General features: G+C 38.6%; 1 protein-coding gene across 1 annotated transcript; it reads right to left on the bottom strand.

The window, feature by feature from the left end:
* Window positions 1-387: 387 nt before the first annotated feature.
* On the bottom strand, window positions 388-25,847 carry LOC146318330 (protein Niban 1-like). The gene is made up of 15 exons (XM_084732834.1): window positions 25,653-25,847; window positions 19,743-19,873; window positions 19,411-19,548; window positions 19,149-19,266; window positions 16,705-16,866; window positions 9,347-9,462; window positions 9,156-9,260; window positions 7,309-7,471; window positions 6,732-6,913; window positions 6,431-6,577; window positions 6,181-6,291; window positions 4,800-4,907; window positions 4,563-4,674; window positions 2,690-2,824; window positions 388-2,338 (listed from the first exon to the last, which is right to left on the bottom strand). The coding sequence occupies exons 1-15, from the start codon at window positions 25,705-25,707 to the stop codon at window positions 1,188-1,190; spliced, it is 2,934 nt and encodes a 977-aa protein (XP_084588960.1). The 5' UTR covers window positions 25,708-25,847; the 3' UTR covers window positions 388-1,187.
* Between the last annotated feature and the right edge of the window lie 955 nt (window positions 25,848-26,802).

The following is a 26,802-nucleotide window of genomic DNA, read 5'->3' as shown; positions in this document are numbered from 1 at the left end:
GTTTTAATCACCAGCAGGCAGCTGTTTTCAGGAATCATTTGTAATAAACCCGCTGCACACTACCTGCTGAGCACCAACCAGCAGCCAGACAACACAAGTAAACACAGTGGAGTATTTAGCAGCTGAAGAGCTGGATGCTAAACAAAATCAGGTGGGAGATCAAAACAGACTTTGTCTGGTGGCTAGAAATACAATTACAATTGAATTCTAAAGTTGCTCTCTGACTGTTGGATCTTCAAACACATGTAGACAACTGTTTGGTAATACATGAGCCATATCAACAAACTAACAACTTTATAATGTGATAATAGGTCAGTGTTGACCAAATGGACAAATAATAAATCAGTGTAGTTTCCTTTAAAAATATCTTTATTGGATCATTTTATTCATTTCAGCATATCAGAAAAAAACAGCAAATCTAACAGCAGAAGTAAAAAGAAGTAGCTTTTAAAACTGAAACTTGAGAATGTAAAAACTAAACTTTTGTTTTCTAGTAATAATGGATGAGTTATCCCTCTTCTTCCACTTCTATTCTCTGTACCTTTTTAATAAGAAACTGTTGTAGGTAAGTAGGTATTACAACCCCATTTCCAAAAAAGCTGAGACACTGTGCACAATATAAATCTGAGGACATGACGTCCATGATTTTCAAAAACAGTTCAGTCCACCAATGTTTCTGGATGATGTTGATATATGTCTTTTGCTTTGCGCAGTAGATTCTTAACTTGCATTTGCAGATGCAGCGACAAGCTGTGTTTACTGACAACGGTTTTCCAAACTGTTCCCAAACACATGCAGTAATAACCTTTATATAATCATGTTGGTTAATGCCACCTGAGGCATTAATCATCCTGAGCATTCAATGCATGTTTTCAGCCTTGCGTCTTACATGCAGAGATTTCTCCAGATTCTGTAAATCTTTTGGATGATATTATGGATTGTAGATGGTGAAATCCATAACTTTCTTGCAGTTTTGTATTGATAAAGATAATCTGTTTGCTGCAAAACTATTCGCTTGTACAGTTTTTGCCACAGTGAAGGACCTCGCACCATCCTTGCTTGTGAAACACTGAGTCTGTTGAGGATACAGTTTATTATGTTTTGCACAGGGTCCCAACTTTTTAGGAACTGGTGTTGTAGTAAAACAGATCTGCCTGAGAGATCTAACATTGAGCTTCTTGTGTATGTCAGGGTGTGTGGCTGCTGTTGGGACAGGGGTTGATTACTGTCTCTACCTCAGTGATCTCAGTCACAAGTTCTCTGATGATAGCCACACTGTCCAATGGCAGCTCAGCAGTGCTCTCTGGCTGCAGTTCCATTGGCTGAGGGCTTTGGGGAGCCTCATCTATTTCTTGCTTTCCATCTTTTTCTGCATGGTCTCCTCTCTCCTCTGATTCCACCTTATCTTCTTTTCTCTTCTCAGTCTCAAGCTCACTACCTTTCCCCTCATCATCTACCTTCTCCTCACTCTGTCTCTGCTCGGTGGTTAGAGCAGTGGCGCTCTCTGCTGGACACTCAGAGGATTGACTGCCTTCACTGACAACTCTCTCCCCTTCTGTCTCCTCTTCTTTTCCTTCTCCTTTCTCTGTCTCCTCTTTCCCCTCTTTGACTTCCTCATGTACCTCTTTCTCCTGTGCTGCCTCTGTTTGTTTCTCTTTTTTGACCCTCTCCACTTCCCAGTTGTCCTTCATTTCTCCCGTCAAGTACACAGCTCTGTCAGTGGGCTGCTGTGTCATTGTTTGCATTACAGAAGTTGCTGCTGAGTTGCAACCAATGGCCTCACTTAGTGACCCGAGGCTGATTTTCATTGGACTGTCTGCACAAGGTAATTGTGACGATGAGGGGCAGGGATGCTGGACAGAAGTTCCGTCTTCTGTTACTTGATCTGAGGTTGAGACGTCAGGTGGAGCAGAGTTTTCAGGAGTTGTAGATTTGCCACTTTGAGCTGGAACATCTGTGGACTGCAGTGAGGACAGAGTGGATGCTGAAAGGTCAGGAGAGTCTGGGATGGGATTAGAGGAGTCTGGGTTAGCCGGTGCATCAGGTGGACCAGCTGTAGGTGATGTTGCATCACTTTTAAGCTGGACGACTTCTTGGGCTTCCTCGAAGCAAGAAACCTCCTCGGTTGATGGTTCGTCAAACTGTTGTGTCACGATGATCACAGGAGACAGAAGCACTGTTCTCTGATCAGAGCTTTGAGTGGTACTGGAGTCCAATTTGGCATCAGCAGTAAGTTCTGGGTCACTTTGAAGGCAGATGTCAGTGGTGACTGTCTCACCTCCCTCCTCCACTGCAGGAGAAGTTTCTTCAGTGGTTGCTGCTGAGGAAGAGTCTCGAGCTTCTTCACTGGGTGCTGCTGAGGAGTCTGGAGCTTCTTCACTTGATTCTGCCAAGGATGAGTTTTGAGCTTCTTTACTTGGTGCTGCTGTGGAGGACACTTGAGCATCTTCACCAGGGGCTGTTGAGGAGGAGTCTCGAGTTTCTTCACTTGGTGCTGCTGTGGAGGACACTTGAGCAACTTCACTGGGTGCTGCTGAGGAAAAGTCTCGAGCTTCTTCACCAGATGCTGCTGAGGAGGACACTTGAGTGTCTTCACCAGGGGCTGTTGAGGAGGAGTCTGGAGCTTCTTCGGCAGGTGCTGCTGAGGAGGACACTTGAGCGTCTTCACCAGGGGCTGTTGAGGAGGAGCGTCGAGCGTGAATGGCTGGGCTGCCTGGCGCAGAGCGAGGGGGTGTATGTCCCAGGAGACTGTACTGACTGATGGCCAGATCAGAAGTGTCCAATAAGAGATTGTTGCTCTTCTTACTGGCAGCATCTTGGAGCGCTGAGGAGAGAGCAAGGGCCAAAGTTAAAACCAGACAGGTATGTTCTATTTTATGTTGATTCATTTTTTCTGAGTAACAAGACAGGGAGCAACACAAAGGACACAAAGGTCACATACTTTGAGGGAGAGTTTTTGTAATCCCAACAGTTATGTGTATGTAAAAATACAAAAGGCTTAAAGTACAGCCTAACATGATACAAAGTCTGCATCAATCTTCACAGGGCAGAGACCGTATTTGTGTTTCACTGACCGAGTCCTTCAGAGACCAGGCAAGGTTAGGGTGGGAATATCAGGGTAAACAAATCAGAGGCAGAGTAGGGCGGGTCATGCCAAGAAAATATCATACTGCAACAAGTAATGTTACCTAGTTAGCAACATGCTAGTCACCAACCAACACAAAACATAATTCAAATGTTTATTTTCTCTGCTGTCAAAACAGTTTCTCTCTTCTTTGCACAGAAAAAATTCTCCCAACTTGCATCACTGCTGATAAGGTTCTGTTTGAAGATGTCCGTCAAATTGTAATTTTAAGCTCTCATTACACAGCATAAAACACATCGAGGCCTTGTGAGGGAGTCACAGAAGTTACATTCAAATATAGGAAAAGCATAGCAATAAATTTTCACATACAGCATCGTCATGCATTTTTTTACCAATCGGTGAGGCAATAACAACAGGTCTGATGGGTCACATCCATAGACTTATAATAAAACTATACAGGGCATTGTTATTCAGCCCTGCCACCAATTTTTCCCAGTGGCCACTCACAGTATTGCAGCAAAAAATTTCCCCTCCGGCCCAAAAAACATATACCCCTACATACCACCATTATAAAATAAATGTCTACACAACAGTTGACAGGACGCCTCAAACTGCAAACAAGTTCAGCCATGACTTTTTCTATTTTGAATGTTTGATCCAGTGAGTTTATATATTTGGAAAACTTTCCTCGAGCTGAAAAAAGCCAATTAAAAATCTGTAACGTCATCACAATTTAAAGAAGAAGAGAAGAAACACTACTGCCCCCTTTATATGTCAGGTGAGCAACTCTCATTGGACTGAATGTGCGCCATTTTGGCATTCACTATCTAGTTCATTACAATATATGAAACACTGATTATGTGCAACTTGTTCAATTTTGGTAGACCAAACTGAAACTGGTCATGTGAGCTCAGAGTACAGCATCTCTCAAAACACTTCAGTTGCTTTGACAATCAGCTCACCTAATTAGTTATAAAAAATCTTATCCTAACTTGTTTTTTCCTGAGTCTCACATGGACTAGAATTTCACTCAAATAAACAGTTCCTCCGACTTTGATCAGAGAATTTGGTCAGAGAGTTGATATCAGACCTAAATGACTTGACGTGTCTGGAGAGACGGGTTGTTTTTAGGATTTACATTCACACAATGTAACTCCTTGAACTGTGTGTGTATGAACATGTATTACACATGTTGTAGGGACAGTAATCTGTTTACACAGTCACATTGTGGGGACTCACTTCCTTCTGGGCACAAAATACAAGTTCCCCTAACATCAATCATGCAATTCTATGGTGACGTGGTTTAACGTTAGTGAGGGTTGGGGTTAGGCAAGTAGTGGTTACAGTCATGGACTCTAGGAAATGAATGTAAGTCAGTGTAATGTCCTCTGAAGTGATGTGTGTGTGTGTGTGTGTGTGTGTGTGTGTGTGTGTGTGTGTGTGTGTGTGTGTGTGTGTGTGTGTGTGTGTGTTTTACCTGTCTCTATCTCCTTACTGAGGATGTTTCTCAGCACATCATCATAGACGTTATGAACCAGGATAAAACTGCTGTAGTCTGAAAAAATGTACTGCTCGAACTGCTGCAGCTCCTGCACAGGAAACACACAGTACTGAGTCGAATACTTATACTGTGCAGTGACACACAGTATAAATGTGCACACTGTAATGTGTAGGAGACGGGGTGGGACAGACTGCTGATGTGTATTTGACCTACACTTTTCCACTTGCTGTCCATCCTCCTGGTGAGAGCAGGCAGAGTGATCTCCAGTAAAGCTTCCTGATAGAGCCTCTTCTGGACCACTCTGCTGTCATAGTCCAGCTGCTGCTCACACACACACACACACACACACACACACACACACACACACACACATTTCACTTACAAAGTCTGAATATCATTTCTTTTTAACTATTTAAGGGTCATTGTATTTGTTAAATACACAAGTATTATAGAAAACTAGCATAACAGAATGTTACATTGCAACACGTTCCACATACAGACTGTACATGTGCGTGTATGTTAAAAAATACAGTGAAACTATCTATGATGTTTATAATGCATTATAAATAGGGCTGCAACAAATGAATATTTTAATCATGGATTAATCTGTTGGTCATTTTCTCGGTTAATTGATTATTAATCAGTTAATGGTTTGGTCTATAAAATGCTGATTACCATTTTCCAAAGCCCAAGTTGACGTCCTCAAATGTCTTATGTCCAAAACACAAAGATATTAAATTTACTCTCATAAGAAGACTAAAGAAACCAGAAAATGTTTATATTTGAGACACTGAAATCAGAGAATTTGAGGTTTTTTTTAATCAAAAAATGACGCAAAATGATTAATTGATTATCAAAACAGTTGATGATTAATTTAATAATTGATTAAATGTTGCAGCTTTACTTCTAAACATATTTATAGTGTGCTTATAGCAATATGTAATTATACTTACAAGCACATAAATAGTCATAATGTTTTATAACAGTAATCATTATACACACATTTTACAATACATCACAGTTGCTGGTCACTAACTGCCTTTTTTGTTATAATGCATTAAACCAGTGACTACACTGCATTATAAAATGGTTATAAATGTATTAAAACTACCAGAACTATAATACACTGATCAGAGAAAATCAGTGTGTGACTGGCACTTATAAAGCATTATGATACTTGACCTTTTAAGTCATTTTAAATGCTTATTAATATATATATATATATATATATTAATATTTATGAGTGCTTATGACTAAACATTGTTGTAAGCACAGCAAAATGCACTGTAAGCATGTTTATAATGCATTATAACTCATTAGAGACATGGGCACAATAGAAAGTGTTCCCAAAGTGTTGCTACCTGTACAGTTTACTGTACTTCTATGGTGTGTATCTAAGAATGTCAGAATCTCTTCATTTGCATTTCATATCTTAATTTTAATTTTTAGAGCAAAACACATCTAAGCAATTATCTATATGCAGTAAATAAATAGGTAGTTCACATATAAAAATACATATTTAACTTTATTCCCAAACCTTTGTGCATGAAATATTAAAATCTTCATATGATATTCCATGCTGTCATGTTGTTACCTTCAGGACTCTTTCTTTAGCTCTTTCCATCTTGACAGGAACCTGAGAGGGCTGCAGTCTGGCTGATGATTGGAGGAACAGCTCTAAGGTGTACACAGCACTGTCCAACAGCTGGAGGATACAAATGAAAAAAAAAAAACATCTGTAAACATCAACTGTGGCACAAACCCTACGACTCTTTGATTTCATTCTAATCTGCTTTTGGTCGTCAGGAGGCCAAGGATGTGTTGGATGTTGCACTGCTCTGTACCTTCTCCATCTCCAGGTGTGCAGAGTGAACCAGTCTCTGAGTGCTGCTCAGTCCAAACCGCTGCTTCAAGCCTTCAAGTTTCTCCGTAAGCTTCTCCACCTGCTTGTAGCACTGATCCAGACTGATGGAGCGCAGAGAGGACAAGGCCTGGAGAACACACACGACACCACAAGCTTAAACCAAATCACACAATCACTAATCTAAGACCCATCTCTTGGGGAAATATAAGATAAAGACTGCAACAAAATCTCCCTTTAAGCACTTCTTAATTTGTCTCTCACGCAACACAAAAGTCTCTCACCTTCTTTGTCTCTCCTGTCCCTCCGTTTGTGTGTGTGACGGTTGAGTCCATCTGTGTGTGCAGCGTGCGCTGCATCCCCTGAATCCCTGCACTGATGTTCTCTGTGAGCGCTTCAAGGATGGACAACATGTAGGGGGCTACATACTCACCGCACACTTTCTCTGCTTCTTCACAGATACACGCTGGAACACACACACACATATTCACAAAGATCTTTAACAGTGAGCTTTACAGTTAGTGGAAGACTCTTATCAGACAGGAAACTCGGATTGTAGCCACAGATATTGATTTAGCAGCACTGTTGGCCCTTCAAAAGCTGCAAAAAGGCCATTTATATACAACATTGTGGTACTAGACCTTCATCAGGCAAAGGTCTAGTACTGAAATGTTGCAAATAAATTGTATATTGCAAGTAAGACAGTGTGCAGGAGTTTTTTTTGCAACTTTTTAGTCTACTTGCCTCTCTCCTGTCTCATCTAATAGATGTATGAAGTGTTTCTTTGTTGCCCTTCAAAAGAAAAGCATTTACTTTCTTGGTATATTCAAACTTGCAGGCTGAAGAATCAACGTGTTGTACCTTTGACTTTCTCCTCCAGGAAGCAGTGAGAGGACATGATCTGGTCCAGGTCGGATCTGATCAGTGCCTGATTGGCTGATGCTGTCTTACGACACTCCTCCCTCAGAGCCTCCAGACCTGCGGTGAGTTGTTCCAGCACCACAGTGTGGGTTGCCTGCACCGTCTGTAGGTACACAGAGTTTCAGTTAATGTCACACACGGTAAAAGATGGTAGTGAATTTAGATATTGATCTCAGAACATGAAAAAATGTGTTCTGAGATTAATATCAAATTCTCACATGTGATGGAGAATTCTGAGAAGACAGAGTTACAAGATTAAAATCAGAACTTTGAAAGGAAAAAAGTCTAAATACTTGCATAACACATTAATGGTCCCTTTGGTCATCTGGGGACAGATTAACAAGCTGCCACCACAACATGTTTTTACCTTACACTTAAAAAGTTGTTGAGGTTGGTGTGTTTGTCCCCTTTTATCTCTGTTTTGGTTTCCACCACATCCTGAGAAAAATATCTGTTGCTTTAGTTGCTAAATGTTCCACTATGCATTCTGTTTTTTTCCTGGACAGGTGCTGTGAAGTGAAAGATGGTAGATACAACTCAGCTGCACAGTTAGGTGTTAATTACATATAGATTCATCGCTATGTGACCCCTCTCACATTACACATAGTAATTTAATCCACTGTCATTATAACAAATATTGATCACTGCAGCTTTAAAGTCAGAATTTTGAGAATAGAATCTGAATTATTTCCCTTATTATTTTCTCAGAATTCACACTTGAATTTCTGGATTATTTGATTCTTTGTCCTTTCTATTCTGGGATTAGTTTAAGGACAACATATTTGTAGAGTAATCAGTACAACATTTGACAGTTTACACAGTTTGGTGTCTGTGTCAAAATGAACTGATGCTGTTGTACATGTGCAAACCCAACATAAAATGAATGTTATGCCTATTTAAAGATATCTAGACATACAGTGGTTGTGCTTGCATATATGCATGTCATGGAGTACTGGACTATTGGCCTTGGTGGAGGTCTATGCTCCCAGAATGCAATTCTAGTTGAGTTTTGCTCAATAATTCCCCCCCAGGAATCACTAAAATCAAGTATTGCTGAGTTCTGAGTAACATCTGCTACTCAGGATATTCCAATAGACATTAATACGTGTATTTTCATCCACCTGTTTTCTGGACATTTTCAATATGTGCATAAAATATAATGCGGAAACTGAATTTTTAGGGGGAAAAGTTTAAATATCATAAAAAAAATGCAAGTAGTTGCAACGGAAACAGACTTTGTGAATAAATCATGATGTATGTAAAGCATGTGACTCAAATGTCCACTGAAGCTCTGCTCCACTACAGAGAATGAAATGACTGCAGACGAAAACATCAGAACAACATGTTTTTTAAAAGCACCCACCTGGAGAATTAGTGGCACCAACTGTTTATCTTAACGTGTCCAGATATTCACATAAGAGTAGTGGATGGAAACACACACTGACTCACATTTTCTTTTGCTAATTCACTTAAAATTTGCTCTCAGTTTAAATGGAAACTTGACTGTTGTAAACAGGTTTTGTTCAGTTTGAACTTCTTTCTACCAGTGAAATACTGAAGTTCTTGAAATCCTAAAATCTGAGCAAATATGATACGATCTGTCTGGTTTGATAGCACTAGATTTATGAGAGAAAATGCTTGTTTTCATTTGAGTGAACTGATCCTTTAAAGTGAATGAAAATCTCAACATTTACAGTATATGAAGCCTTCATGTACTGTATCAGAAATACAAGAACAACAACATGTGTGTGTGATCAGTGTTGTGTTGGTGTGTTAGTTTAACTCACTGCCAACCACTGCCGAATCCTCTCAGTCTTCTTGCCCTTCACTCGTGACTGAAGCTGACTCTGTAACCATGGCAACACTTCCTCCATCACCTGGGAGGCCAGCACCTACACGCATAGCAAATACACAATTTAATAAGCAAGTGGAGGAAGAACCACAGACAAAACTGAAGAGTGTGTGTGTGTTTGCTGACTTTTTCCTCAGTGCCCAGCAGCCTTTCCCAGGATTCATAGCATCCCTTGTCCTGCCTGTAGAGTCGGAGCGCTTGGACGTACGCCTGTTTCTCATAGGATGAATCACACCAGGGATCTGCCAGAAGGGTAAAATTTGGTTAAAGTCATGTTCATCTTTTTCTCAACATTTCTCCTGCCTCCTCATCGTCATGCTCATTAGAACACTTCTGAACAGATTTAGTCTAAACTCAACAATTTAACCAAACATTACTTGTACAGAGGCTGTTTTATTGTATGTATGAGAGGGTTTTTCTCTTCCTGTTCCAGTTTCTGTCAAGCATTCACTGCATAATAGTCAACAAATCCCCCGTTCAGACCCAAAACTACAATGAATGTATCTACTAACCGCTTGCAGCTTTCTCAATATCATTGACCTGCAGAGCCGGAGCGTCTCTACAGTTCTAGACACAGCTGTTCCAGACCCACAGTTTTAGATGTATGCTTGCACCCCCATTTTTTTAAAACCTTTATTAAATCTCATTAACAACACAGTAAAATTACAGTACGCCACCAGTTTTCGACAGTTTATCGAGGTGTTTCCAAAACATGAGCCACACCTTAACTATTAATTCTAAAAGAATGACTTTTAATTGAGGCCAATTAGACCAAAGACACGCCGCACACATGTAAAGCAAAATGTACCATCATTTTATGTATTAATAATGTCAAATACACAATAAGAAAAATTGTTTAATAGACTAACTTTATCAATGTTTGCAGGATTTGCTGAAAAAAAAGCCCTGCTGCCAACATTGAACTCTACAAAGTTTTTCATTCATTATATAACAATGTTACAATGGTGATAATAAATGATAATCATGATGAAACTCATAAATGCTAAAGCTAGCCAGCTACCCCATGTTGTAAATGATTACTGTTGAATGTAGAACTAATAACAAGTCAGCCACTGTACCAAAACATTAACAGTAAAAGTCAAGTTTTACAATAAGCGAAGCAGTCTGTCAAATCAGCATGACAGAGCAGAATATATCATTAGATAAAAAATGTTCTGGAGTTATTAGAAATCACACTGAAACTCTGTTCAACTCCTCCATCAGCTGTAGCCTGGTGAGTCTGTGATGGGCACTGTTTGCTTAAAAATACATGTGAAGTTTGCAGACGTAGAAGCTAAGTAGCTTCTTTTTTTCAGCAGATATTTTAGTTACAGCGAAACTGAGCTGGCAGAGCAGTTTTTGTGTTTGCATGTATGGTATTTCTTCAGTTTTGGAAGTCCCACCGTCTCTAGAAAGCATTAATGTTAACTCAACAGGAACTAGAAATCCTCTCTGTTGCTAGGAGTTGGACTACTACTATTTTCTAGTTAATAGTCAAACCCCATGTGTTTCCAGGGGAACAGATATAACACAAAATTTATTTTGGTGGTATCCATTGTATAATTCCAATATTACACAAGAGGGTGAGCTTTACCGTCATTATTGGCACTTCAGTGACACTGACTGACCTAAAGTACAACCTCTCATGAATTATTGCTTACTGCAGTGTTTTGTGGACTAAGAAACTAAATCTGACCCTCAGTTGGCATGAGGGTGAGTAGATAATGACTGAATTTTCATTTAGGTTTCCACACATGGTGCTTATGGACATTGCGAGTGGTCATCCCCAGGATCTCATTCCAGCCAAGGACCTTGCGAGGTCACATTGAGAACCCGCCACAGATCGACCTGGCCTCCATCACGGAGGAACGGGAAATTCGAGGTGGCTGTATCTGTAGTTTGCACTATAGTTACTTTTCACATCATGCATATATGCTGTCACTGCTCATTTCTACTGTTGCGTCACTCCAGTTATTAGTTCTAGTTTTACTGTGATCAGTGGTGTTTGGTTTCACATCTCCAATTTCTCCATCATTCTTATGTTATTATTTCTTTTGTCGTCCAGTTCCCCATGAGACTTTTAGGCATTATGTTCTTACTTAATTGATGGAGAACATTTAAGGAACAGAAAGCTGCACTAATGCTGATCATACTTCCCTTTACCATCGAAACCATTCATATGAATCATACTAGTGCAGCTAAAAACGGATTGACAAACAGTATGAAATCATTTCCTCACTGACAGGTCCTGTGATCTGCTCCACTGGTTCAAGTGTAAGAACAGGTGTGGGACTGCAACTTCTCTAGTTTATCACCTACTCAAAGCACTTTAGAACTACATGTCACAGTCACCCATTTCTGCACACATTCACAATGTGGGGTTCAGTATTTCAGTATATGTCCAGTCTTTTGATAAGTGGACGCCCACCACAACCACCCAAGTCAAGTGCCAAATCAGGAAGGGCAAGTCCTGAGTCAAGTCCCCATCCCCAAACTTTAAGTTTCAAGTCTTAAACAAGTGAACAAAGTGTTCTTCACCAAATGTGATGCCAGTTTAACAACAGAACCTCAACTTACTGTTTGTGCAAACTGTCAAAAGAAGTTGGAAGTTGTTGCATCTCCATCTGTAATTTTCAACCCACGTGTTTTGCATATGTTAATTAATTTTGTGTTGATCACCTCGTATTTTTTGCACATGCACAGAATAATCTTTTGGATATTTTTTCAAACTTGAGCTCAGTAATGAAACATTAGTTCTTAATTGTTCTCTCCTGAAACTTGATTGGATACTGTCAGATTGGTTCAAGCAAAATGCATCTTGGGAATTAAGTGTCAGCTTGCTGAGAGTGCTAATAGTGTTAACCAGAGGCAGCTGGTCCATAGAGGGCGCCGCCCCACCTCTCCCTACATCTTATAACTTCAGTGAAGAAGACGTAATTACTTTAAAATATATACTGTAGATTTCTTTAAATGAGCAACGTCAGTCTTGTGTAGTTAGTGAGTAAAATGCATCATCTGCATTAAAATGTGCTGTTAAAATGTTTTAAGATGTCCAAAGTTACAGATAGGTCACATGTTTCCGGCTTGCCGATTTACTCTCACTATAAGTTGTACATGTGTGTGTTTTGAGAGGAGAACGAAGAGAAGCTGAGAGTTAAAGAACCTGATCAGCTGACATCATAAACAACAACAATCAGAGGAAGATGATAAACTCTCTGAGGAGAACATAGTGACAGAGGAACTCAGCCTCACTCTGAGACCAGGTGATCTTCAGACAGGTGAGCTGTGCTGGAGAAAATATTCACATCCCTTACTTCAGTAAAAACACTAATACACACTGTGAAAATACTCCACTACAAGTAAAAGTCCTGCAGTCAAAACCTTAAAAAGTATGTAAACATTATCAGCTGTTCTCAGTATGAAAAGTAAAATATTCCCTGTCAGTAACTAGTAACTGTACCTGTCAGGTAAATGTAGTGGAGTAAAAAAGTTAAGTACAACTATAAAGTAATATAATATGGATATAATTCGAAACTGGACTTTTACAGAGAGACATTTACATCTCTCAGGGAGAATTTAGGGACAAAAAGTAAATTTTAAGCCAAAAGATGGCAATTTTTTAACAATTTTTTAAAAATTTATTCTTAAATTTTGTTATTTTTTAATAGGTTTTAGTGTGTTTATAATATTCTTCTGTTGTCTGAAGGTTTGTGGTATCAGATTTCTTTCATACTTATTGAAGTACTTTTTGCCTTCTTTAGTCTTTCAGCATAAATTGTAAAATAAAATATAATTATTATAAAGGATTTGCACAAATTGAAGTACCTTAACTTACCTTAACAAAGCAAGTTCCATCAGGTTAAAAAATATGTTCATTTAATTCTGCAAGTACAAATAAAGGCCTTTTTCATACATTAAAATACTCTGGTGTGATACCTTAAGATGTTTGTCTGATTTTTGCTGTAGAGCCCCATGGAGAAAAATTCACCAGCTGCCACTGGTGTTAAACGTTAGTTGATTCAGGACATGAAGGGAAATTAATTCATTCATGGATTCATCTTTTTTAAATAAGAGACTTTTTAATCTAGTATCAACTATTTTCCAGTCAAAAGGCTCAAGCTCGAGTGAAGTCACAAGTCGAGTCATAAGGTTTTTTTTATTTTGTCAAGTTGCGTCTAAAGTCATCAAATTTGTGACTCACGTCGGACTCAAGTCCAAATCATGTGACATGAGTCAACACCTCACCTAAACAGGAAAGTTAAAGGGTTCATAAAGCCAAAACAATTAGCTGAAGGATGCTAAACGCTCAGGTGGGCTGAGGGCAGCTGCAGTGTTGGGTATTATTCTCTGTGGGTTCATCACTATGAGCAACTGTGGTGCACAATTTCAGAAACACTAGCTTGGGTGAAAAAACAGTTAACCAACACATTTCTGCAAAGTTTTTCATGTACTCTGAGTTTAATAAGACCGCTGTTTTTTATGTTGTGGTTCCTTAAAGTGTTTAAAGTAAAACTGTTGGCCAGCTGTGTGTTTTTTCCTGTTACTGTTGAGGCAATCTTGGTGTCTCTGCAGATATGACATGCTGTGTTTTCGCAACTGCGTGACTTCAAGTTAAGCTTTTTTTTTTCAGTTTGTATCCTAGCTAACCACACAGGAAGCAAACAGCATTAATATTTTTAGCTGTCACTAGGGCAGTTGCCACCACATGAGAGACAAACTGAAGAAGAATCAACCAGCAAGAGTCCTCTGCCACAGCAGGTTGAAGCAGTTTATACACTCCCATCTGACATTACAGAGATCTTAAGGGTTAAGTGTTGAGGCCTATTTGAATTATCACCAAGCTCACACCACCTCTGTGGGTTGGAAGGACGTTTTGACTCAAGTTGTGTGAGATCACTTTGCGTGTTGTACTGTACATCATCCATATCAAATACCTTTTAAATAACATCTCCTATAGTTATTAAAAGATCAGATTTTTATTATTTATTATCATATTTTAATTAACTGTTCTTCATTAAATTTTACTCCAACATTTTGGGAAATATGCTTATTTGCTTTATTCTTAACGCATACTAATATGTTGAATCTCATATATTTGATCAATATATCAGCAAGAAATATACATATTATAATTGATCTAGGAAGCTGTGTGGAGTCACTATGCCTCAGTGTTTGCCAAAAAATAGTCCCAGCACTTAACTCCCTCTAAAATCATAAATTATTATTTTATGCGTTCCTCTTTTTAGCTGAACAGCAGCCACTGTGGCCACAAGGGGCGATGATAAGATAATGGCACGCTGAAGTTCCCTTTATAATCCAAGATTCTGTTGAGTCAGTTGCTATGGGGAACTGAAGTGCAATGTCATCGACAGCAAGCCGGCCATTTTCTGTGAGGATGCCAAGCGAGACCTGTACACTGCCACCACCTGAGCCAGGTGGTCTCAACCTGTTCAACTCAGAGTAACTCAATTTAAGTTAAATTTCAACAAGATTGTCAAACACTGTTATATAGTGGACTGTAACAGCCAATTGCATGACCAACCAACACACAGAAAACACAAGGATTACTTTTCATTCTTTCGCAAAACATGGAAACTAACCAGGGCGACCAGGAAGCCAACGTCCCTAAGAGAGACACAGGGTGGCCTGGGTGCTTGTATTTGTTGCCAATTAGTGTAAGCACTAATCAAGTGACTTTTTATATGTGGCCTATTTACTTTTTCTTTTCTTCTCTCTCTCTGTCTCTGTGAATAACATTAGTCATCAGATCCTGTGTCGTTATACTGAACATCCTTACTAACAGTTAGCACCAGTCAAAACGCCAGTAAAAAAAACAAAATAGAAAAACAATGGTAATCCTCTGACCATTCGTCCCAACGCTGACAGCATTGTGGAAATGGCGTAAAGTCTGGCGATACCAGACTACGTCTCCTAATTTGTAAATAAGAGACAAATCATTTTTGTTCCCATTTGAATGGTATCACAAATTACACATATCATATTTGTCAAGTAAAAGGATAATTTTACAAGTCAACATCACAGTTTGTTGTGGTTTAGTTTACTTTTATGTGAAACTGCAAAGTGAAGCTCAGTTGCTTCCCCAGTTATTGCAAACGACTGATGATCATGTGTGGTGTGGAGTCGTGGATGTTTTTAGGGTTCTGAAGGAGGGGAATGCAAGAAACTTACTGCATAATGCTTGCCCACTTGTCTGGGGCAAGTAAAATGCCATGTCGGGCAAATAACTCTGGCAGCTCAGTTGCCAGATTGGGCGAGTGATTAAAAAAAAGATTATATGATTAAACTATTTTGATAATCAATTAATTGTTGAAGTATTAGTTCATGAAAAATGTCAGGAAATGCTATTTTCAGCCTCTTAAATATTTCCCACTTTTCCGTATTTATATCACATTAGCCTGAATATCTTTTTTAGACTGACAAAGTGAGACATTTTAAGACATCAACTTGGACTTTGAAAAACTGGGATGGACATTTTTCACTATTTTCTGACATTTTATAGACATTGCAGCCCGAGATTAAACATGACAATTAAATTTAGCTTTTGTTGCTATTTAATAACCTCAAATAAAACCCGTTTGTACAGGAGCAAGTAGAATTCTGACCCACTTGCCTGACTGGGAAGGTGAAAAAAAAATAAAGAAATATGTTGAACCTTACAATTGACCCCACATATAGAACAAACAAGCTCGACCTCTGTATCCTCATATTAGGGATGGATGATACCAAACTTTTGTAATTCAACATGACACTGATACTTTTTGTTACAATTTTACCAGCAGCATGGGCCCATTGAACCTAACATAGGACAAAACAAACTGAAGTCAATAGTGAGAGACAAATAATCTTTAGAATTGTGTCACAAATTACACATATGTTGTTCATCTACTTGAAAGATCATTTTACAGGTCAGGAAACTCCCAGTTGTTGAAGGATGTAGTTTAGTTTTGTGTGAAACCACTCGGTGAACTACATCTCTCGTCTCGCACAATATACGTCATTGACATCAATCTCGCTGTCCCTTGTAACGTTATGTTACCTGAAGTGTTTTATCAGCTGGAAAGAAAAAGAATGAGCAAAACCTGCTGCTCATGTGACTACATCCCAGTACGAAAAAGTTTTAACAGTATTAGAACAAACTGTGACTTGCTTGTCTTGTAAAATTATCATTTAAATTAATAAACATAATATTTGTGATTCATGGCAAAATTCAAATCGTTGCAGTTCATACTGTTATCAAAGTTTGGTCCCATAGTGGTCCACCGGAAGGGGAGGGACTTCAATACATCATTTTCAGCTACACTTTTTATTGTGGGACTGTCCAGCACAGTCCCCTGACTTGAGCAACTTAGCAAAGTTAGCATCATTTTGTCTTTTTTTAAATGTTAAAATTCTGCATATTTCAAACATAGAGCAACGCTGAGTGTAAAAGAATCACAGAAAAAAAATGTGTGTGAGTGTTTTACCAAGGTTGCAGTGTCTAATGCAGGTCTTGAGGGCAGACAGGAAGTGATCTCGTTCCTCTTCCTGTTGAAAGAGGAAGCAGGTGTGGCCTGTGTATGGCAGGTGCAGGTATACAGCAAGCACATCTGGGGACGACACCACCAAAGAAGAATCCTCCTTCGCCTCTAAACACACAAACATACACAGACAACAACAGTGTTACAGACTTGACTTGAGTTTTTCTGAACCATGAGCTAATTTGTGTTTAACAAAATAAAAGCAGCTGAGGTTTATATTAGCTGGTGACAGAAACTCTTAACTCTTATACGTGTGTTTATTAATGTAATGATTTTCTAACAATTCTTAAAAAATGACACAATAGCTTATGTGTCAAAGCCTCTCAAAAGAACCCAAGAAACTAAAACCACTTGGTTAAAGTTAGGGAAATATAACGATTGTGGTTAAAAGAAAACCACTGAGAAAATGAGAAACATTTCTCTGGTACTTGTCACACCTTCCCCTGAGAATTTTAGATTTGTGAAAAACTGATGTTGTGGTTAGTTGCACCTTCAAAGAAGCTTGACCACATGCTTGGGCCTGATGTCAGTGACAACAAAGTGAAGCAATTTTGACGAGACCACGTCCCCTGCAACCCTCTGCACAAACAAGACTAGAAACACAGAGTTCTGCTACCTGACCTGAACCTGACAGGCACCAACACAGTACTGGGTTTGGGGTACAGGTCCTATGTCGTCATTGCCTGATACGAACAGAATTATTAATTCATTACACCCTGTTTCCATCTTCAGTCTGACACTGCCTCCACAATAACCGATTTCTGTGTGGGAGGGGGATTTGATTTTACCTAACCAACCACTAGAGACCAATGTATCCTCCTGATTCTAGCATCATTTTAAGTTGATACTAGTGCACAAAAAACAACTTCAACTTGAGTGCTGTTCAGATTTAAATATAATTGGATAGCAGCATCTTGTCTATAGGAGTTGCCATTGTTGTTATTAATCATCCTGTGGTCCAGTACACAGCTTGACAACTCTTGATGACAGCTTGAGAAACCATTATTCAAAGGTCTGGACCAAGAAAAGTGTCTTTCAGACCTGATCCAACTGAATCCAACCAGTACTGCCAAACTTGAGACCTGAACCTGACCCAAAATCTGCCATTTTAACACAAAAAAATGTCCAAAGCTTGACCCAAAACCTGAGACTTTGACGGGACCCAATGGGTTTGGGATGGGCAGGCCTAGCAGAAAGCTGGTTTCAAATTGTGTTTGGGCCGTTTTGATGAAATTATGTTGAATTTGATTTGAGTTTTATTGAGAAAAAATTTCTCTTCCTCAGTTTGGCTTTGTCAATTGTCTGCCAGCACAAACAGTAAATCTCTCAATGACTGATCACACATTTGATCATAGCTGATAAAATGGCTGGGTGTTAACTCAGTAAAGTAAGTTACTGAGTGCTGCTGGGGTGACACAGTTTTATAGGCCAGCCTGGTAAAAATTAGCACCATGCCTTTAACAAAAAGTCAATAAGATTTTTCCATTGTATTCTGGATTAGTGCAGAAAATAAGCTCTGTGGCAACAAAAGTTTATGATACTGATACTGATAATCTTCTCAAATTCACACTACTTTTATGATTTTTGAGGTGCAAATGCAACTGCCAGAAGTAAGTGGATGATTTCAGCATCACCACTGCTGAGTGAATATCCTGTGCTGTTTACCTTGGAAGTCAGAAGGTCAGAAATTGGAGCTTGAGATGATCTAACAGCCGAGTTGACCACGATCCAGTACGACAAGTTGGAATACCAAGATAGACATCACCAAGAAATCTGTGTTGTGCTTGCTCTTTTGTTCTTACATGGTATTTTGCACAGGTAGAAGTTGGACAGCACTGTGTGTATGACTGATTTAATGAGACACAAAAGTGCTGATGAACTGTATATTTCTACAGCATTCATGTACTGTTGGTGTATGAAACAGTCGAGCTGGATTTTGAAGTTGGGGCTGGTGAGGTTCTTCCAGCTTTATGAGTCAGCAATCCAACTTAAGGGGGCATTTCACTTGGAAATTCAGACTTCCGGGTTCTGATGGAATGCACCACTCTTGTTTGACATGATGGCTTTTAATACCCTCAACAACCACTGTAGTCTCATTTAGCCATTTGTTAGCAACCACCTTTATGTAAGACTTGTTAAAAACTTTACAAATGAGGTAGTTACTGGCATATTTTATGTTCTAAAACAAAATGTGAAAATCCTTTAGGCTTTTGTTTTGACCTTATTTCAAGCATCTGACCAAAACTGCATTCAGAAAACCCATTAACTTCAAGAGCAGGAAACAGGAAGTGCAAATATGCTAACTTATTTCCAGGTTTTACAGCTAATTCCTGCAGTTATTAAATAGCTCAAGCATATCGTTATACACTGTAGGAATAAATGAATATTACCATTGAGTACTCCAGCACAGGTTTTCTCCAGGTGAGCTCTGGACTCCTCCTCTGTGGTGAACACACTGCCTCCTGCTGTCTGAAGGACCAACTTAGCTGCACCTCCACGACCGAAAGTCTACAGGTGGAAACACAAACAACAAAGTTCAGCTACTAGCAGACATCTCAATTCTCATTCTCATTCTGAATGTCAGGTTTTGTTTGTCAAAGTGTGTGTGTGTGTGTGTGTGTGTGTGTGTGTGTGTGTGTGTGTCTGTGTTACCTCCTTGTTTTCATGTATCTCCACTTCGTAGCTTCTTCTCAGGACGATGTATCTCTCTCTGTACTTCTTTCCCTGCTCATCCCAGCAAGAGAACTTCACAGACCCCTGGTACAGCACTTCATCTGGAGCATACTGAGGCTGCACACACACACACACACACACACACACACACACACACACACACACACACACACACACACGCACACAAACACATTAATTTTACTTACATATTTTTTTAAATGGTGCAGATTTTCCAGCTGCATCCAGCATGATTATGTCATTAGGGTAAAACAGTGTTGATTGGTGGACAGATTGACAGGTGTGGCTCCTACCCCCTGTGATAGCAGTAGGCCCCTCCCCTCTTTCTTAGGCTCCACTTCCTGGTGTAAGTGTCCGAAGTAGGCTGCAGAATACTGCTGACGGTAAAACACACTGAAGCTCTGGAGGGCGCTGTCGACAAGTCCTGGATACACACAAAAACACACACACACATTAAAAAAAAATGTCATAGCGTTTTACTAACATCAGAGTAAAGCAAGACTTTGTAACTTTTGATTAATGAAAAGTTTAATTCATAAGCAATAAAACACACCAGTGCTCACTTCAGTACACTCATCATTATGACCAGAAGCTTATGGTGGCTAATTTTCGCAAATGTTAGCCTGATTTAGGTAAATATTGCCATATGAAGGACATTACAATCAGATTGCTAACTTAATGACTGTTCTCCACTACTAAACAATAGCATTTAGCTTTATGTAAAATAACTGTCCCTAGTAGAAAAAAGTTACATAATGTTTTTTTACATAATTATGTTTAAAACTGAAATTCTGATGAACACACATAGGATTACTATCATACTTTCCCCTCAGTTTAGCCTCTTTCAGCCCACTGTTTTCATTTTATGGCCCACAGTGTCACTATTTTGCTTGCTGTTTCTTGTTTCAGTTAAAAAAAAAAAGAAATCTGATAAACTCACTGTAGACTCAGTGACACTTGGTGAACAGTGGAACATTTAGCAGCTAGAGAGCCAGATATTTTTCTCAGGAGTTGGGGGAGACCAAACCAGAGCTTAAAGGAGAGGAGGGCTCAGATATGACTCCAAATTAATAATGTTTCTGCAAGACAGCTGGATGTGTAACTGTTTGCTAACACTTCAGAAATAACAATATATATGGTTATATGGTGATAATTTCTCATCAGTGTTGTGGTTTCAAATTCTTCCACTGCCTCCAAGTGGCTGAAAATATCAACTAATGCAGCTATAAGGCCTGAATATTCTCCCAAACTGACACAGACAGATGCATTGTAGTTGTGTTACTTTCTGGAGTTCACAAAAATTGGAGGTACATGGGTGTCCACACAGAGCCTGAGCCAGGGCCGGCTAAAGGCTTAGACCATGTAGCTGGTCACCCACAAACTTCACATGGGTACTGGTCACCCTCCATCCTGCTCCCCTCATCCTTTCCTCTTTGTGATTGACGATTCTGTGATTGGCTGTTGGAAAACTCCTGTTTTGTGATTGGCTGTTGGAAAACCCACATTTCTTGTGATTGGCTGCTGTAAAGTCTCATGTACTGTGATTGGCTGTTGTAAGAACCATCTGTGCTGTGGTTTGCTGGTTTGCTGTGCTGTGAGGGCTGTTGTTAAAAAGCCCTATGCTGTGATTTACCTGTTGTAAAAAAAAAAAAAAAAAAAACTCTGCTGTGATTGGCTGTTGTAAAATCAATGAGGCAGTGTGGTGGTGGTGGTGTTGGGGAGGCACCAGAACCTAATGTTGTTTCAGCCATCAGAACGCCTGGAGCTGACCATGGCTTAAGCACACACCCTCTGATGATAAAATTCACATCACGTGGACCCTTGTGGACAGCTGTGCTTTCATGGACACAAAAAAGTATTATTTTGTCTTAATACTGTATCTACTCAAGTTTCAGTGTAGCATAGGAGATAAGCTAATGTATTATCCATGGTACTGTCCTTAAGCTTAAACACTCCAGGAGGACTTTTTCATTGGAGGCTACTAACTGGATGGTTTAGTCAAGTTTGGAAAAGAGAAATGTTGAATCAAATAATTCAAACACTGACATCATATATATGGTACAATATATGTCAGCATTAAGTTGGTGATTCTGGTATAATAGACTGAAACAGGCCAACAGTTCAGTAGTGGAAACTGAGGACAGGGTGGTGAGAGAGGAGGCGGGACTAAGAGGAAGATAACAATTAGCTCAAACACCAACACACAGAATGATCTGTAACTCTGACACATGACCACAAAACAAATTACTCAAGAATTAATAAGGTGATCATGACAAGTCATATGGAAAGTTACAACACACACACACACACACACACACACACACACACACACACACACACACACACACACACATGCACAAGACTTCCTGTCTGAATTTGTCCAAATCTCACTATCTGTAGTCACGTTTATCACGTTTTTTGTATTCAAAAAGCTATTATGGAATCTGCATTGTGGTGATTTTTTGATTTGATTGATTTAGATGATTGATTTTCACAACTATCATTCACCTTTAAAGCTGCGTACAGAGGTCTGCATGAGTTTTTTTTTTTCAACCAGGTCACATTCTAGGTTGTTGTGCTGCTGTGTCACACCCTTCAGTGTCTCATACTGATGCACAAGGTGCTCTTTGGTGTTTGTATGAGATGCTGCCTGAAGCCCTGTTTAACACCTGGTTAACATTGTGAAGTGGTTGTAGTTCGGTTAGGTAACACTCTGCACCTTGTGGTTCCAGAGTTGCATGTGGCTCTTTAGCCCCTCTCCAGTCGCTCCCTGTGACTTTGGCAAAAAATGATTAATCATTCATCATTGTTGTAGGTCTATGAAAAAGTTGAGACAACTCAAAATTTCAAGGCAACACACTGCAGTAGATTTTTGTGCTGCGAGCCCAACTCACACTCTTGAGTTTTGAAAAACCAACTACTCATCTGTTGTTGAGAAAATGTACTTTTCTTTTTACATAACTTGAATCTTTGAGATTTAGAAATCCCCCCAAAAGGTATTTAAAATATTCAAGTGATTCAAGTGAAAGTGAGTGATGGTTAAAATGTTAATATTTTCAATTAAAATCATTCAATTTTCGAGCACCAAAATATGACAAATCAGGTTCACAGTTCACTGTGACCAAATATTGAAAAAAAGAGGAATAGTAAATCAAAGATTATAGGTCAGAATAACTTGATAAAGTTAATTTAAAAACATGAGAATTTGAGCTGGGTTCAAAACTAAAATCTATTGCAGTACATTGCCTTGATATCTTGAGTTATCTCAACTATTTTTTTAAAGTGTAAACTGATTCTTACATTTGCCAGCTGTAATAGATGTAGCCTATACAACAAATTAAAAAAAAAGTTTTAATATTTTCTCCTACATCTGTGGCTCGATGTCGTCCTCTAAATTTTGACAGTGGCCAAACTTTAAAAAAAAAAAAAGTTGTCTAGGAAAAGAGAGAATTTAATATACGCACATTTTTTTTTTTTTTTTTTTTTTTGGCCAAAAGTGGCTTTCATATAAGAGTTGCCGAACCCTGGGTTAGGTTTAGGCACCAAAACTAGTTTTTATTAGGTTTAGGAAAAGAAGTATGTAATATTACAGAATGGTTACTTATTACATGAAGCTAAAGGGATCCTGTTGCATCTGTATGAGACGCCCAGAGGCATGACAGAGTGTTGGTATTTAACAGTGTGGGAATGAGAACAGGCTTTTTTCCCCACATGTCTGTGATCTGTAAGAAGAAATGGATTCACGTCCTCTCTGAACAGATCAGGATCAGTCATAATCTGTGGATTATCTTTTGTTTATGGCGTATGGGCATTATCACACATTGTTTAGGTCACTCTGTAGCCCAGCTTTCATCTTACACACTGAGACACTGACACACACACACAGAGATCAGACAACCCATAATAATATAATAGTTGGAAATGGCTGTAATTAGATTGTAGTTTACAGTGGAGATCAGTGACAGGATGTGACTGTGCTGATAACATGTATAGGAATGCACACATAGAAATGAGCAAAGCAGCTCACACGTAGCCCATCACTTTTATTTAATTTATTTATGTTTTATCTAAAAGCTAGAATTAACATTTGTGATATTTAAAAAAAATCAGCAATGCATTATTATTGCACTTTCAATCAAAAAGAAAAAAAGTCATGTTAACTGTGCTGGTGGCCTGATGGTTAAGGCTGGTATGATATAACCACAAGGTCTCCACGCTGATTCCGGGGACCTCTGTTCCTCTGTCACACCCCTCCCCATGTTTCCTGTCTAGCTCTTAGCTGAAAGCTGCCTAATAAAGGACAAATATTATATCCTCCTCATGCATGTAGAGAGAGCGGCATACTGCTGCCACACCAGAGAAGGAAAAACGGATCAGTATCATATTATAATGTGAAAGATATTTTTTTTTTACAAGATATTCCATACAAACTTATCACATTACAACAATAAAGTTTTCTTATGATAACAATATACTATTTATCTTGTTATACATGATGCCTTTCATGTTATAATGTGATAAGTTGTTGTTCACACTACAACATGACTGTTGTGATCATTTATCAAATAAAAATCAAATCAAACTTAAACTGAACTTAGAATTAAATGGCCAAAGCTGCAGCTGACTATATGATGCAACAGTCAATGCAAAATTATTGTGTTTCTTCCGGTTTATTTGTCCACAAGTAAACAAGCAAACAAAAGGATTCATGTTTCCTGCATGCCCCTTCTGCTCTAGTAAATAGACATTTGTCCATGCAAGTGCATGCTGGTCCCGTCTCTACCTTTCTTCTTGTACCTTATGATGGCCACAGCATTACCCTCACCATGTACAAAAACACTAATTATGGAAAAAACTAAATCTAAGATAATCAAGATTATCATAATTAATAATTGGAATAAACAAATAACTAGCAAAGGAAAATACTATCAAAATCCAATCTAAATAAAGCAGCTATCTATAATAATCAAACAAAAATACTTATTTTTTAGTAGAACAATTGCTAACAACAGTGTAGCAGTGATGTTATAAACATGTTATTACATGGCTTGTTTAAATGTTTGATTCTAATTGGTCAATTACAGCATTCAAAGCTTTGAACAGCAGAATTATTGCTATGGATGCAATAAAATCATTTTAAAAGCAATATTTTGTGTTAAATTATTGACTTAAGTAAGCAACTTTGTAATAAGCAATAAATTGTACAGTGAGACAGTTATTAATACAAAATAAACTCCTTCATCAACAGGGTCGTGTACCACCCTGTCAGGGTTTATTTCACAATAATGACCTGCTCACTGTACATTATCTCTTTCTTATTGCCTTATAACGTGAAATAGTTCACTTTGTAAAAAGATAAATAGTATATTCTACCAAAAAAAGTTCCATATTATAAAGTGATGTTTGTATTTTGTAATAATATGAAAATATCTTGTTATAACAAAAAATATATATTTTACTATTAAAATTGTGATGATGTGATATTTATTGAGGTCTGCACCAAACAAACATTGTTTTCTTTTATCTGGAGAACAAGAATTTTAGGCCAGGTCACCTCTGCAGCACTGCAGTACCTCTTAACAACGCTCTTTTCTCACACATTTTTCCTTTCTCAAAAAAATTCAGTGGCTCTACAATTAGGATATTGCACTCAGCCATATTGCGATTTTTTTTTGCAGTTGTGATTAATTGTGCAGACCTATTTCAGTCACTCTACATAATAACATATGGGCAGAATATTAAGTAGGATAATTAGAAAATAATGTGGCACTTGAAGACAAGTGTGGTTGTCTTGGACTCAACACTCAGCTCTAAAGTACACATGCAGTGGAATGGCACCACGTACTGAAGCAATTAATCCTTCTGCAAGTATAACTGCTACTGCAACTATTTACAACTACTACTGGTGCTGCTGCTCCAGCTGCTAGTGTTGCTTCTGTGTTGACGACACTATCACCCATAACCCCACAGCTTCTGTTCATTCTCTTCTACTACACATTTCTCTGTCAGTTTCTCTCTTTCTTCCTCTCTATTCATCCACTTTACTCTCTGTGGAGAACTCACACTTGAATTGAGTGGATATAGAAGACAGCTGGGCCATCAAAGTCCTTATGAACAATTCTAACCAAGAAGTGTCCAAAGCTGCAGACTACACTAAAGAGTGCTGAGGAAGATAAGAAAAAGAAGTGATCCCTTAGTTTTACCTTTGATGTGGGTGATTTTTGCCTCATCCAACAAGCCAGAGGAAGATGCTCCCATGATGTCTGTTTCCCTTCTTCTCAAATGTGTCCAGAAAAGCTCAGTTCAGTTATTTGAATATGTGTACACAGTATACACAGGAAACCTGCTATACGTAATACATGTCAACTAAATGAGCTGCTCTCATGTGTGGCGGCTGTCGCTCAGCTCATTTCCTCTGTTTTTCTGAGTCAGTTTGCGTTGAAATGGGCGGGACTGTGCAAACATGAGGTGAAATCTGTCACAGCAATCCTGTCGCTAACTGTAACATCATGCACAAGTGTCAACCTCCCTGTAAGGCCATCTGCTGGTAAACACTGAAACAGGACATTTTAGCTGCAACAGTATTACTCTAACATCACAAAACAACCCTAGAATTAAAAATATATATTAGTTATAGTCTTCCCTAATATGGTAAAGATTAAATGTCACATGTGAAAATACTGTTGACAATTAAACTGTCACAAGGTGTTTTATTATATTGGTTTTTAAATGTCATTATGTAGTTTCTGCTGACACTTGATCCTCATGCATATTCCAGCAAATACAATATGATGCGATACGATACGATATTGTACATATTTTATGATATAGTGCAATATGATATGATACAATATGGTACATTACAGTCTGATATGATACACAACAATACAGTATGATATGATTCAATATGGTATGTTATGGGGACATAGGGATTTATGTCACAGTAATCACCTGCTCACTGTATATTATCCCTATTATTACACAGGTACTTACTTAAAAAAAAAAATCAACAAATTAACACGAAATCTCTATTATCTATAAAATTATTATGTTAATTTATACTTAGTTTTATTGCTCCTCCAGAGATTGTTATCAGAATTATCAGCAAGGCTCATCTATTGTGTTTTCTGTAATGTTCATGATATTATGAACAAAATATCAGAAATCAGAATATCAGAGTCTGATGTTACACTAAATTATTCTATACATTTTAATCTGACATGACATGCACAGCCCCAACTCCTCTGTTCCAAATTTCACCCATTCTCACCTGCCCACCCTACTTGGAGAAAAAAAAAAAATTGGCAGAGCATCATTCTGCTGCACTCCAGCAACGTTACACCAATGCAGCAG

This window comes from Lutjanus erythropterus, chromosome 12 (genome assembly GCF_056507025.1).
Source record: "Lutjanus erythropterus isolate fLutEry1 chromosome 12, fLutEry1.hap2, whole genome shotgun sequence".
NCBI lineage: Eukaryota > Metazoa > Chordata > Actinopteri > Lutjaniformes > Lutjanidae > Lutjanus > Lutjanus erythropterus.
The sequence above is the reverse complement of the archived record's forward strand: the minus strand, read 5'-3'. Positions and strand labels throughout refer to the sequence as shown.